This window comes from Callorhinchus milii, unplaced genomic scaffold, assembly GCF_018977255.1.
Source record: "Callorhinchus milii isolate IMCB2004 unplaced genomic scaffold, IMCB_Cmil_1.0 Scaffold5, whole genome shotgun sequence".
Lineage (NCBI taxonomy): Eukaryota > Metazoa > Chordata > Chondrichthyes > Chimaeriformes > Callorhinchidae > Callorhinchus > Callorhinchus milii.
Window position 1 is genome coordinate 38,717,566 of NW_024704746.1, and position 15,033 is coordinate 38,732,598.

General features: G+C 40.1%; 1 protein-coding gene across 3 annotated transcripts in view; it reads left to right on the forward strand.

Moving 5' to 3' along the window:
* The window catches only part of tbc1d30 (TBC1 domain family, member 30), a 38,383-nt gene that overhangs the window by 7,913 nt on the left and 15,437 nt on the right, over window positions 1-15,033 (forward strand). For all 3 annotated transcript variants that reach the window (XM_007904938.2, XM_007904940.2, XM_007904939.2), the window contains 6 exons: window positions 1,532-1,593; window positions 4,736-4,801; window positions 6,561-6,686; window positions 9,155-9,340; window positions 10,920-11,088; window positions 11,986-12,154. In XM_007904938.2, the coding sequence (XP_007903129.1) occupies window positions 1,532-1,593; window positions 4,736-4,801; window positions 6,561-6,686; window positions 9,155-9,340; window positions 10,920-11,088; window positions 11,986-12,154 (778 nt within the window). The remainder of the gene's footprint in view (window positions 1-1,531; window positions 1,594-4,735; window positions 4,802-6,560; window positions 6,687-9,154; window positions 9,341-10,919; window positions 11,089-11,985; window positions 12,155-15,033) is intronic.

Genomic DNA, 15,033 nt, shown 5'->3' on the forward strand with positions numbered 1-15,033 from the left:
TGAGATGTGTCAGAAGCCCGGAGGCGGATCGTGGATGTAACACTCGCCGTATAATCCAAGGTGGTGGGTGTGTGGGTGTGTGGTGTGTGTGTGTGTGTGGGGGGGGGGGGGGGGGGGGGGACAGCGTCTTTTAAAGCCGATTAGGTTTCAGGCTCCTGAGAGCCAGATATTTGCGGAAACGCAGCCGCCCCGGAAAGGCAGAGCCCGACCGATGCGAGTGGGCGAGGCTGACAGTGCCACAGGGAGAGAGACGGGCAAATGGATGCAGGTAACGGGGGGGGTGGGGGGGGGGGTGGGGGGGGGGGGGCAAAGCAGGAGGTGAGGTGCGGGGAGGAAGGAGGGAGAGAGGGAGGGATGGAGAGGAGAGGAGAGAGGGTTGAAGCAGCCCCAAATGTTCTGCTGTTCACATCAGCCCTGTTTGCAGCCCCGGGCGCTGGGCGGCTGGTGCCTGATCCCGGGGGAGGGGGTGGGGGGGGGGGGGGGTTTGCTCCAGGATGTCACACAGGGAATGACAGGCCGATCCGCAGTGTTCAATCCAGAATTCCCAACCCCGATCTGTTTCAAACGAACGCAAACAACAACAACAACCACCACCACCACCACCAACCACCCCTCCCTATCTCCCCCCCCCCCCCCCCCCCATCCATCCATCGCCAGTAAAGATGTGTACAGGGTGTAGTACAGTTGGGGAGTAGAAGAGAAGGTATCAATATCATCCTTTATTTTTGGTCTGTCCTATGGTTTTAGCGACAATGATCAATTCAATTCGCCCCTCCAGCATTTTTTTCCTCTTTTTTAAAAAAAAAATTGCTGAATCGATGCAAATCTCTTGGGGTTTTTTTTTCTGTCACGTTTAACATTCACCATCCGGACCTTAAAATTCAGGACCTGCGGTTTTTCGAACAGCGCAGAACAGGGTCGAGTTTGGCGAGAGGACCGACTGTGGCAAAGGTCAAGGATCAGCCTTATGGATATACGGTGCCATCAGCCAGCTTTCCCCGCGCCATCCTGATGTATTATTCATGCTACATCAATGCTGAGAGGCTGCAAAATAAAACTAACAATACCCTAGAACAATACCCAGTCCTTGCAAGAACACGATACGAGTACGTGGGGCACCGTTCACTGGGAAATTGTGCAATTTGCCCGTCTCTGTTAACACACTTTTCACATGCTGAATGCGAACGGTTTCCATATAAATAATAATAATAACCCTTGCATTTGATTCAGCACCTTGTCACGTTGTTGTGACACCTCAAAGCGCTTCACAGATCATATTGTAATGTGGATTGACTATGTGTTTTGCGGGTGAAATGTGGCAGCCTTTTTAAGAAAAATGTAGATTTTATTTTAAAACCTTTAAATCCCTCGTTTTGCCGCGGCAAATTATTTCCTGTGACATTAACAGATACTAACCGTGTTTTTTTTTAACTCAATAGCTTAAATCCTCTTGGTCGCTGCTATTTTCAACTGTTCATTTCCATTGTGTGTATCTTTATGTTAATATTTGCCCTGAATTTCTTCCATTTAGGTGTTGACACAAAGCTGAAATTCACAATCGAACCATCTGTGAGCAAACATGGCTTTCAGCAGGTATGGCTATAATTAACACAGACATATCTTGATTGGCTGCAAAAGTCTAAAACACTGACTTAATTTGGTTATTTGTGGACTCCTGTAGCTTAGTGCTTAGAGCATTCACTTAGCAATGGATAGGATCTGGGTTCGATTCCCAGGCAAGGCGAAAGGTTTCCTTACTCCACATGCTTCTGTTTACCTAGCAGTAAGCAGGAACCCAGTTGTTAGTCGATTAGTGAATTGCTTTTCCGGAGATAATAATCCCTTCAAAAAATAATAATAATAATTTGATCACTCAATCCGTGACTGTTTGTGGGACACTTGCTGTATTGACTGCATATTTTGCAGGCGAAATGCACAAAATATACAGTCAATTCAATTTATAGTATATTCTGCGAAGCGCTTTGAAATATCTCGAAGACATAATAAGGCACTATATCAAATGAAGGGTTATTATTATTACTTGGCGCCACAGGGGCTAAAATAGGTCCATTTACCTGTTTTACTAGCCCAGTTGTAGGACAGAGTTTGTATCAATTCGAAGCAAAAACAGGTCAAATTAATACTAAAAAAAACTTGTACTGTAATTGTGGATTTATCCAGGATCAACTGTGTAAATAGAGGAGGTAATCTCAGTCACGCCATTTGCACTTTGCACTAATCTTAGTAGCCAGAATGAGGTAAATACTTTTAACTCTAAAAACAAAGGAGTGAAAACTGTGATGTTTCCTAACCGACTTGATGTGATGATGATTGTGCCAAACAATTGTGGCAAAGTTAAGGTGGAGAAAATTATCAACGAGTTTGGGCAGTGCAGAAGCCACTAGAATTGTGATGGTTCTTAACAGATTTAAGTAATAATTAACACATGTTAAGAAACATCGCATTTTATATCCCAACGTTGCAGCTTTTCCTTGGCAAAAAATGTTAATGTTAGTGAACAGAAGGAATCAGTTCCTTTCCTATACCCCGTGTCAACAACAACAACAAAATTACATTTGTATAGTGCCTTTCACGTTGAGAGGACATCCCACGGCGCTGACATTCAGTGTTTCAGACCCGACCTGGAGTCGGGATTGGGGAGGGTGGAGGATAGGGGGGAAGGAGGGTGATCAAAGGCATGATCGAAGAGGAGGGTCTTGAGTTGGGTCTTGAAGGAGGCAAAGGAGGGGGTGAGGATGAGGGACTGCGGGATGGAGTTCCAGAGGGTTTGGGCAGAGCGGCTGAAAGCTCGCCCCCCCAATACCTACTCTAATGTCACTATCTAAACAGAGTCACCAATAGAATACGAATTAAATTATGGATGACTCAGAAAGAGTTTTAAAATTGTTTGTGGGTTTAAAATAATGATTTTGTCCATTGTTTATTTATCCTCACAAACCTCCCTTGACACCCTTGTTATCTGCCCTTTTCAAGCATTAAAATTGCCCACAAATTAAACTATTATTTAATTATTTTCTTTGTTTTTTTAAAAAAAACAAAGGCTTTCTGATCTATTTATCTAGCTAACATTTAAGCTCAGATTTTTCTAAACATGTTTTATTTAATTTTGCATTTTTTAACTTTTTATGGACTAAGTCACTTTCATGTGGGGGGTTTGAGTTGAGCATTATTTTAGGAAAAGAAAGCTGTTTACCATGACAGCTTGATATGTTAATAATGTTCCCATAACTATCACAAAGAGCAGAAACCCAACCTCTGCGCTATGAAACCTGTGTAGGCTTGGGTATGAAAACACAGCACAGCCTTCAGGTTAAATTTAGAATGGTTATCAAAAATAGAAATGCATCATTTCTTCTCCCACTATCTGTGAAAAAGCTAACAAACTTAAAGGTCATTCTATCCAAATGGAGCTGTCATTTACAATTGCTTTGTCTTGTTAAAGTTTAACCTTGTTCAATAAAGAGAGTTTGTATTATTTCCCAGTGGGTAAATGTACCATTCAATGTGTGACTGAGCATTATAATAACAGAAGAGTGTAACATTTGCTTTTGCCCATCCCATGATAATAATAATCCTTGCATTTCATATAGCTCCTTATCATGTCATCGAGACATCTCAAAGCGCTTCACAGAATATACTGTAAAGTGAATTGGCTATGTCTTATGGGCAGTGAGATCTCAGGTTTAATTCTGATTTCTGCTATTTAACTGATCTCTGCAAGAGAAATGGTAGCAGCATTATAATAGCCTCAATGTCCCTACGAATTAATGTCCTCAGTCCTTTTGACTCCTGTTGGAAAATTTGAAAGTTGTAGGGTTATAATCAAATACCATTTATTATTCAGATTGTCAAACAATAGAACATAGGTCAATATCTAATATTTATTGGATAAAGCAGTGACCAAGTTAAATAATCATGTATTGATCAGGTGTCTTTCTCTGGGAGATAACTTTCGGCAGTCTTTATGCTAACTAATTTAACACACTATCTGAAGATTTTTGGGTAAACCCTCTTTTTTATACCGCAAAATCTAGGCACATGAATAATACATGCAGAGGTGCAATTTGAAGTTGGTTCATCCATAGTTTAGAACTAGTTTGGCCAATCATCTTACTACACAGGGTAGGCAGGGCATACGTCACCAGTGTAAATTATTTGCTAATGTCAAAAGGTAAAAACGGCAATCCATCACTGTAATAGACACCATAAGGCCATAAAGCACTCTAGGATGTGGCAGCTCCCTCATATTATGATGCTTCTTGGCCATAAACAAAATCCTCATGACAGTCAAGGAGATAAAATTTGGTCAGAGACATTCCGATGCCTTTGTCCTAATTATCCCGGCTGCAATTACACTTTGAGATGAGAGCCACCTGCTACTCACATATCAAACAATTTGGTCATCCACTCAACAGTGCCAGCTATTTCAACCTCCACGTGAACTCTCCTTCACATTTCAGAGATGCAATCATAGACTTTTGACCATTAACAATTATAACTCTTTCAGTACAATCCTTACAACGTGTAACTTTGTAGGAATAGATACAGATGCAGTACCTATGAAACCATAAACCAGCACAAATCAGTCTTTTCATGGAATAAAAATTGTTGAAACCGTTGTGTATTTCTAACCAATAATCTTACAGTAGCTATTCACGCAGGAACAATCTTCAGATAGTTTGCAGAATTCATTCAGATATGTTTTTATTTGCAGTGGTATGATGCTCTGAAAGCTGTAGCCAGGTTACCTACAGGAATTCCAAAGGAATGGAGGAAAAGAGTAAGTGCATATGAACTGTTCAACTTTTTCTATGTGGGATTTATATTCGGTTTTGGATTCTTAAAAAGTCACTGGTAAGCAGCAGAAAATAGTGATTGAGAGAAAATATTAAAATGTGTGCACCCAGATTTAAAATATCAGAGGGTTAACCATTTGGTTTTACTGCAGATACTGCAGTTGTAAGAGATATTCTGTAGTGCATATTATTCAAGTGCTCCTTTTGAAGGTAACCATTCAGAAAATCATTTGTGAAAATGCTTGGTTGAAATTACTTATGTAATTTGAGATGTGCAAAATACCTAAATACATAAAGTGAGTAGGATACATAAACAATAGACAATGAAGATTGATGGAAATTATGTGATTCGAGTGACAATCTCTGAAGTCATAAAGTGAACTGTCAGTCTTGAATAAGACATCATATATATACTGTAACCTTTTGTGTAACATGTTAGACGAAATTAGGCAGATCAGCTGATTTTCAATTTGCACTGTTTTTAACGATATCTAACATCCTGTGTGGTCTGTCAGATCTCCTGAGTTTTGCAATACTTTTCATAGTGAATTGAGATGATCTTATTGGGTGAGTATCATTGGTGCAAATGCAGTATTATGTCCATTTGAGAAATATCCAAATTCTCAAAAAGACAGTAAACCTGAGGAAGCAATAGTATTAGTATAAGTAATAGTTTATTGCAATGAGAATGGAGTTTTCTAAAACATGTGAGGAGTGGTAGATGACATATTAGGGTTCTGGCATTGCTGCCTTGATACCTTGATTATCCGCAAGCCAAACTCCAGAATCCTTATTTTTTGATGATTTTTCAGTGTTTTTTACTGTTTAGATCATTCTTGCTTAGCAACTTACTAACATCGTGCAGAAAAACATCAGCGGCGTTATTCATCTGCAAAATGATAAGTGCAGTGTGTTAATGAACTTCTGAAATCAATTCCAATGTGATCATTTAGGCTTTCAGAAATGTTGGCAAAGTTCCACATGAAAGACATTTAATTAAACTGAAAAACACAGGAACAATGAACTGAATACGAAACTGGTTTTAAAAATACTGCTCCAGAAAGGTGGAGTGTTAGATTTGGGAAAGTATTGAGTAGAGTCAACTTGCTTATTCTTTAAGGAAGGTAAAATATAGCTCACTCAGTCTCCTGTGAGACCAAGCAACTGTTTGCGCTGATGTTACACTCCCAATTAGAAAAAAAAATAGAAAATCTGAACACATGGAGCTACTTTTGATGCTGCCAGTTCCAGAAAATGTGCCTTGCCATGTAAAGTGGATGATTTCCGGAGAACTCCCACTTTGGGTATTGCAGAAACACATCTCATTGAAGAAGCTCTGAAAATAAATGTCACATCTTTAATTTTTCTTGTGACGTCACCTATTATTTTAGAAAACTCCATTCTCAAACTGCACCTCCTATGTTGGTTGCTAATTCAGAGGCTATGAATTTACTTTCATTTATACTAAGAAAGAAACAAAGAATGAACTTGCATTTTTATAGTGCCAATAATGTTGTATTCCAACATGCTTCACCATACTTACTGTTGTGTAATGGTTGTTTTTGTCGGCAAACACAGCAGCCATTTTGCATAAAGAAAAGAACCATTTAATATTTTAGAACCTTTTCACATTGACAGACTTTGTTGTGTGTACATCTACGTCTTATAAGAATCTTTGGTTCAAGTTTGTTGTAATTTATAGAACTTCATTTAGAGTCTCATTGTAACACTGTTCCTTTTCAGGTTTGGCTGACGCTAGCAGACCAATACTTGCACAGTATCTCAATTGACTGGGAGAAGACAATGCGCTTTGCATTTAATGATAGGAGCAACCCTGATGATGATTCAATGGGAATTCAAATTGTAAAGGTAACGTCCAACCCATTTTGGGCATGTATGTATGTGGCTATGTATGTGAGTGTATGTATGTTTGTATATTGGAATAGAAGTATTTGGTATGCAATTCTCTAACAATCAATTCGAGACATACTATATTCTGTTCAGGAGTTGCTTAGACGATTTTATAAGTTTTTACATTCAAAGTTATCGTAATTGTTAAAGAACTTGCATTTTTATAGGACTTAATGAAGTTCAAATATTTCAAAGGGCTTCACAAGCAATAACTGACAAGTAGAGTGACTTTTTGTAAGCAAGCATGCAGCCATTTTACACACAACCATGTTCCTCAAACAGCCTGGAGATGAATAATTAATTAAGGTGCAAGATGTTTGATCAGCATACAGGGAGAAACTCTTCTCTTATTTAAAAAAAAAGGCAATCTTTAATGTCCATCTGAAAAGCTAGACAGAACGTCGATTCATTGCCTTATCCCAAACAAATAGCAGCTCCGAACATGCACGGTATCAGTCTATTTGTGCACTTAAATCCTGATCAAGACAAGAGTCGACAACCTTCTGACTAAGAGACGAGAGTGCTATCAGCTGAGGCAAGCTGAGCACTTTAAGACTTTAATACTTTACAGGGGGTCTCCATAGTCATTATCGGAGTTATAATGGCATTCTTTTGTGGAAAAAATAATCTCCGGGTTAAAAAAGCTTCAGCGATTTTAAGTATTGCAACAATGGTTTTAATTTTTCTAGACAGTCACGATTTCTGAAGTGTGAGTTATTTGAAAAGGAGAGTGATGGCAAGTGAACACACAAAAGATTTTTGAGTTGATTGGTACTTACTAACAAGGGGAGAATTACCCTCGTAATATTTCCTAGCAAAAACAGCTTATCAAAATTGTGACCTTTCCGATTGCTGCGCATTCTTAGGAAGGAAAAAGAATTAATGGTCATTTAATTACCATATTGCTCAGATTCAATCTTGTTTATGTTTCTCTGAGTTGTTTTTTTTTGTTCAACTGGAAAAAAAACGCAACTGTCTGCACACCTATTCATTTCGATGTAAGCTGTTGCTGAAAACACACTGTAACTCCAGGTTCCTATCTGAAAAGACAAATACTAAAAGCATATCAAGACATCCTCACAGGAGTGGCCAGCCAGGATACATGTTGCTATAGCTACTGCTGTGAAAAACTAATCAGTAAACTGCGCAGATGATCCTTAGTACCGATGGGTTGCCTCAGCTGTACCAGCTTGACATTTAGAATTTATGCCAAAATGGATAAGCATTTTTTTTACATTACACAAATGCTCGCCTTTTTGTGGAGCAACCATGACCATACTGATGTCAATTGGAAAAAAATGTTTTAAGTGGTTTTCACATTGCATTTCTTTCCAGGGGCTTCAATGGTAATTGAGCAACACACTGAAAGTTGTCTGGAATGATTGTCTGTGGTATCAGTTTCAGATGGTGTCTTGGTGCAGATTTAGCTCATCATTGAATTGTTGTGACTGACAATGGATGGTCACTGTCTATTGCAAGTGGTGTAGGAAATGATTGTCATTGTGTTTGGGTCTTGGACAATAATTGTGTCTTGAGACTTTAATAGTCTCACTCAGAAGGCCACAAGATTTTTTTCATTGAGAAGGTAAAGAGTCAAGGTTCATAATACAAGGCACCACACCATTAAGGTACAAGAGAAAGAGAGATGAGATGAACCAAATGAGTAGTGTCCAGTGATGCAGAGCTTAAAACAGTTTGTAAAAGGCTTGTGAAATTGACACATTGATGTTGTGGAAATCTTCTTTTTCGACTTAAGATCCTTGGGTTAGAGGGGAGCAGATTTGCTGTACATGCAAACAGCACCATTCCTGACCTAAGAGCACTTGGCACTAACATGAAGTACAAACAGTGGAAATATTTTCCACTGGCTCACATAAATGAGCACCAATTCACCAAGGAAGAAATAAACCTAACCATAAGCAAATTTAATCTTTCACTGTTGAATTTGTCTTTTATTGTACTTATTGTGGAAATTTACAAAACTGTGCATTCCAAGGACATATTAGCTTCTACCCCCTACATCTCTGTAGCAACAGACCTGACCACACTTAGTTAGGGAATGATCCTCAGTATACAAGTAGTAAATTATTCTTGCAGCTCTAATAAGGCAATATTGCATACAAACACACAGTAACTACATTTCACTATAAAAGCCTATGAAGCGCTTTGAGACATCTCAACAGCATGATAAGATGATATATCAAATGCAAGTATTATTCATAACCTCCAAGATATGTAAATTCAGTGGCATTTCCTTACTGTTTCTGCTGTCTTTGTCCTGCACAGAGTTACACTCACTTCTAGTCCAATTGTAGGAATTAGAAATCTTTCAAGACCAAACCTAGATAATCGCTGTTGTTAACTCATTTACTTGAAGGTCTGGAACGTAGATTGTGTCTCACATTTGTAACTGTTTATGAATCAAGGACCTTCACAGAACAGGCTGCAGTTCTTATTGTGGGCAAGAAGCTGAGCAGGATCGTGTAGTGTTGAAGAGAGTTCTACTGGCCTATGCTCGATGGAACAAATTTGTAGGCTACTGCCAGGGTTTCAATGTTCTTGCAGCTCTCATATTGGAAGTGATGGAAGGAAATGAGGGTGATGCTCTGAAGGTAAGCATAGTGACACAGAACAAGTTTGTGAATGTATTTCAGTTTGTTCATCAACTTAATGATACCAGGGTTTATTTTGTGATGTAAATAAACGTAATGACCCTGCAGCGAGATTGTGTTGTGACTAGACTTACCTCTAGGACACATGTCAACAAGCACACATCCTCAATGATAATATGGTGAAGTTATTGCTCCTGCTGCACCCTTGAATCTATTCTACAGTATAAGTAAATAGCATCAAAATGGTCTCTGCCTCTATAGGACTAGTTATGGGGCACATTTGGGATGTCAATCTCACATGTTTCATATTGCACTGGGTAGCATCTGTAATGTAATCATAATGAAAGGCGAGTTATGTGAACCTGTGTCAATCGAACACCACCGCAAGGTTTGTCTAAGATAGCCAGTGATTGTAGTTGCCATTAATCACGCTTTGTTTCAAATAAAGGGAGATTGGCTGATTTGTGGTTTGATTTTTCTGTAGTGTTATGGAATTTAGACTGAAGATTTGTGTATTTTACACATATTCAGAGAGTGCACTAAACTGTGCTGCAACATTCCAGTGACCCGAAGTTTGAAATTTTTAATTTTAAGGCTATTTAGAAGCCGGTTCTTACAAAGAATTGTGGGGAAAAAAAAGCTTCCAAATTAAGGCTGAAGATTTTTTCTTAAAATTTTGCATAATTTTAACAACAACAACAAGATTTCATTCATAGAGCGCCTTTCACTTTCCTTGTCCAGCGCCTTGGGAGGATGTCCCAAGGCGCTGGACAATTGGGTCGGGACCCGAGCAGGAGGGAAATGGTCAGGGTGAGGGGAGGGAAGGGAGGGAGCAAGGAGGGGAGCTGAAGGCACGGTCGCAGAGAAAGGTCTTGAGACCGGCCTTGAAGGAGGAAAGGGAGGAGGCAAGGCGAAGGCACTGGGGGATTGAGTTCCAGAGCCTAGGGGCTGAGAGGCTGAAAGCCCGGCCACCGATGGTAGGGCGGTTAGGGCGGGGGATGTGGAGCAGACCGGAGCCAGAGGAACGGAGGGTACGGGCAGGTAATTAGGGGAATAGCAGGTCAGAGAGGTAGGAGGGAGCAAGGCCATGAATGACCTTGTAGGTGAGGATGAGGATCTTGAATTCGATCCTCTGGGGGATGCGGAGCCAGTGGAGTCGAGCGAGGGTGGGAATAATGTGGTCCCGAAGCCTGGTGCGGGACAGTACACGAGCCTCAGAGTTCTGAATGACCTGCAGCTTGTGGAGGGAGGTGCCGGGAAGGCCGGCGAAGAGGGAGTCCAGCCTTGAGGTGATAAAGGCGTGGACCAGAGTTTCAGCAGCGTGAGGGGTGAGGTAGTGCCGTAGTCTGCCGATGTTTCGGAGGTGATGGAAGCCGGTGCCAGTTGTGGCACGGATATGAGGAAGAAAGGACAGCTCAGGGTCGAATAGAACGCCGAGGTTCCTGACTGGCTTTGAGAGGTTTTTTTTTAATAAGCTGACAAAATGTGATGTTTCCAAGTTATGTACGGGATATGGTGCATGTGGTGGGGAGTGCCCCTGAATTAATATTTCCTGCTTGCTTTCCTTGTTCTTCTATAGGTAATGATTTACTTGATTGATAAAGTGCTCCCTGAGAGTTATTTTGCCAATAACCTACGTGCATTATCAGTGGACATGGCCGTCTTTCGAGATCTCCTCCACATAAAGTTACCTGAGCTTTCCCAGCATCTCGGCAATCTCCAGAAAGCTGCCAATAAGGAGAGTGCAGGTAAATCTCCTTGAGGTCTGAACATCAGCACTGGTGACTTTCTTCATTCATGTGGTATTTCTTTTTCATGGAACTATTAATATTTTCCATCTGATGAATATACTGTGTCTTTATCTGAGGAATTAGGTGTTTTCAGGGCAAGTCTGGCATCTTTTGATCCATACGTATATTACTAAATGGGGCCCTCCTGTTTATTTTATTTGTACAGTGGCAAAGTAAATGTATCAGTTTTGACTAGACTACCTCAATCTAGAGAAGGATTCAAAATTAATTTGCTTGTCTATATCTCAGTTATTCACCTGAGGAAAACTACTCATATTTAATGAAAATCAAAAATCCAATCTTTTAATGGAAGGCTGCTGCTATTTATATTTAAGGGAGTGAAATCTTAATATTGTACAGCTTCAGCTTTTCTCCTTAAAGAGTTTTTCTGCCAAGACTGCTAAACATACAGTCTAGGTTGACATTCCAGTATGGTGCTAGGAGTGTGTTTCATTGTTGGAAATGCCGTCCTTTGGATATAGCGTTAAACCAAAGTTCCGTCTGCCTGTTCAGGTGGACATTAAAGATCCCGTGGCACTAATTGAAAAGAGTAGAGAGGTTTTCCCAGTATCCTGACCAAATAAGATTGGTCATTCACTTTATGGCTGTTTGTGGGGCATTGCTTTGTGAAATTTGGCTGCCATGTTCACCTACAAAATACACAGTCAGTGCACTTTACAATGAATGCTGTGAAACTCTTTAAGATAGCCTCCCAACACAAAAGGAGCATTATCAAATGCAAGGATGATTATTATTCAAGTGGTTTGAGCCAATAGTATCAATTCTAGAACCTACTGCACAAAACTGAATAAGTAAATGTTGATCAATAATCATCACTACTTTATTGTTTGACAGGCAGCTATGAACCTCCCCTGACCAACGTCTTCACCATGCAGTGGTTTCTCACCCTGTTTGCTACCTGCCTTCCGAATCATACAGTGTTACGGATCTGGGACTCTGTGTTCTTTGAAGGGTCTGAGGTGATTCTGCGAGTGGCGCTGGCGATCTGGGCAAAGCTTGGGGAGTAAGTTGTCATTTAACCTCATTTTAGTGTGAATGTATTTGCCCCCGCACTATGCATATGATCAGCCCTCTATTGATTCTTGAGTTTGTGTTCCCCCACATTGGTGAGGCACAATGGACATAGAAACAGCAATTTTCAGCATGGAAGGAAACCATTCAACCAATTGTGTCTGTAAAGGTTTTGGTTACATTCACTTCCTCAGCCCAAATTTACACCCAATTCATCTTGTTTTTTATGGAATGTTGTGTATATAAAGGCACAATATCAAAATGCAAGGATTATTATAATTGTAAAAAAAACCTTCACTTCATTTCTTAACAAATATATTTTGTGAAGTGCTTTGAGATACATATAAGGCAAGTTATTAACAAAATGCAAAATACTGCAGATGCTGGAAATCTGAAATTAAAACAGGAGTCGCTGGGAACGCTCAGCAATTCAAGGCAGCATCTATGGAGAAAGGAAAGTGAGTCAACGTTTCGGGTCCATGACTCTTCGTTAGAACTGGGGCATGTTGGGAGGGAGAGGTTTTTAAGGGCTAACAGAGAGGGGGGTTTTGGAAACAAAACAGGCAGATCAGAGAGAGAAAAAGTGTGTTTGGGACCAAGATGATGTAGTAATGGTCACAGAAGAGGGTGGGGCAAGATGAACTGTTATTGTCTGAAATTGTTGAAATCAATATTGAGGCCAGAGAGCTGTAAGGTCTCTCGCAGATAAATGAGGTGCTGTTCCTCAAGCTTGCGCTGTGGCTCATTGGAACAGCTTAGGAGACCGTAGATGGAGAGGTCAGAATGAGAGGGAGAATTGAAGTGGCAAGAAACCGGAAGCTCAGGGTAGTGTCTCTGCCCCTCTCTGTTAGCCCTTAAAGACAAGTTATTGTTGTTTTCAAGCTGGAAGATATTTTTAAAATATATTGAATGTAAACTTATATTTTTGCTCCCACATAAGATCAGTTGGTAACTAGTTTTATCAATGCAAAATTAAAGCAAACCAACCAGAAGGAGTCCAGGATGGATACCTGATATGAGTTATCTGATCTTGGTTGCAACATAGCAAGAAACATTGTAGAAGGTGCCTGCAGCTATGGAGGTGGGAAAGGGAAAAAAGGACAACAGGTTGGCTGCTCCTGCCAAGAGCCAGTGACTCCTACTGGAAACTCGGTGGCATGGACTAGTTGGGCCCAATGGCCTGTTTCCGTGCTGTACAATCTATGTAAAACTGCATAGACGTATGAATAAAGAATGATCACTTGAGCAACAGTGTGTCTGTGGAACTTTATGTCTGTGGAGTAAAGGAGGAGGAATGAAGAAAATTGAGGGAGAAAGGAAGAGTAATTTCTCTCCCATGGTAACTCGTACATCTGGTGAGTTGTGAACTCTGTTTTCATGTTCAGCTCAGACTCCCATCACTTTACTGAATTCAGTAGGAAGTGAAATACTGTACTAGAAAACAATGCTTGGCTCTGAGACAATTAAAACAAGACAGAATGGATAAACATGTTCAATGAATTCCACTGATCTGTTTTAATTTAACTTGAAGCACTAATGAAATAGCCAGCAGTATGCAGTCACTCAAACAGAAACCAATTTGAGTCATTTTGTTGCAGGGTGGGGAAGGGGGGAGAAGAAGTTATTTTTAAATAGCGATTAGTAAATTGGAGAAATATCCTTCTCAATCGTATTTTTTTGGAGGATGTATAAATTGTGACAGGTGTTTGATTCCCCAAATATGGATTAAATAACAGGGAAAAGAGCAGGACTAGAGTTTACCCCCAGCAAGGATTAGTGATACCAGCTCTCTATCCAATTGTTTCTAATACCGGAAGTGACGATTGCTTGAACTAAGAATAATAATCTTTGCATTTGTTACAATGTTTTTTACATCAGGAGATCTCAAAGCACTTCATAAGATTTTCCTGTAAAATGTAGTGACTATGTACTTTGCAGCCAATTTGTGCACAGCAATGTTCCACATTCAGTGTGCAACAAATAGCCATGAAGTGAATTGACAATTTTATCTGGAGATTGTTGGTCAGGGCATTGGAAAAGGCTCTCTGCTTATTTTGAATAGTGCCAGGGATCTTTAACGTCCATCTGAACAGGCAGACTGGACCTCAGTTTAATGTCTCATCTGAAGCAACAGCATGTTCAACAATGCAGCACACATCCCAAATTAAGATTTATGGGAGCATAATTTGATAAATGTAAATCCAAGGGGAAAAAATCTCATCTCACAAAACTTTATTCGCTGTGAGATGCCTTTTTTAAAATAAACTCCCATAAAAATGTATGAAATGTGTTTTTTTAACAGTAGTTTATTTTAACATGGATGTCATTAAAATCCACAACACATTAGGGTAAGTAATATCATGTAGGCTTTCAGACTGAGCAAACAAGATTAGAAAATAAGTAAAAACTGTCTGGAACATTAACCAGTCAGCTGGAATGCCAATGAACATGATAATGATTTCATGCTTCTGAAAGGAACTCCCCATAGAATAGTGTACAGGAGAGAAGCTGAACAGTGAGTGCTGCCTCCATTCTTCTCTCAGGCATCATATTGACCTACATTCAACTGTGATGAAGCTTCCAGGATACAAAAAGGATGAGATGTATTATGTATTATCACATCTTCCAGACGTCTCAAAGCGCTTCACAGAATATACTCTAAAGTGAATTGACTGTATATTTTGTGGACAAAAGGTGGTAGTCAGTTGCACACGGCAGTGTCCCACAAACAGTCGTGGATTGAAGATAGTAAATTGGCATTATGTGGGCTGGATTATCAGGGAGGCAGCAGCGAAGCTGCCAACAGGGTAGCGAGGGAGGCAGTAGGCTAGTTGCTCTGTGCATTGTCACATCACAGGGTGAATAAGGTAA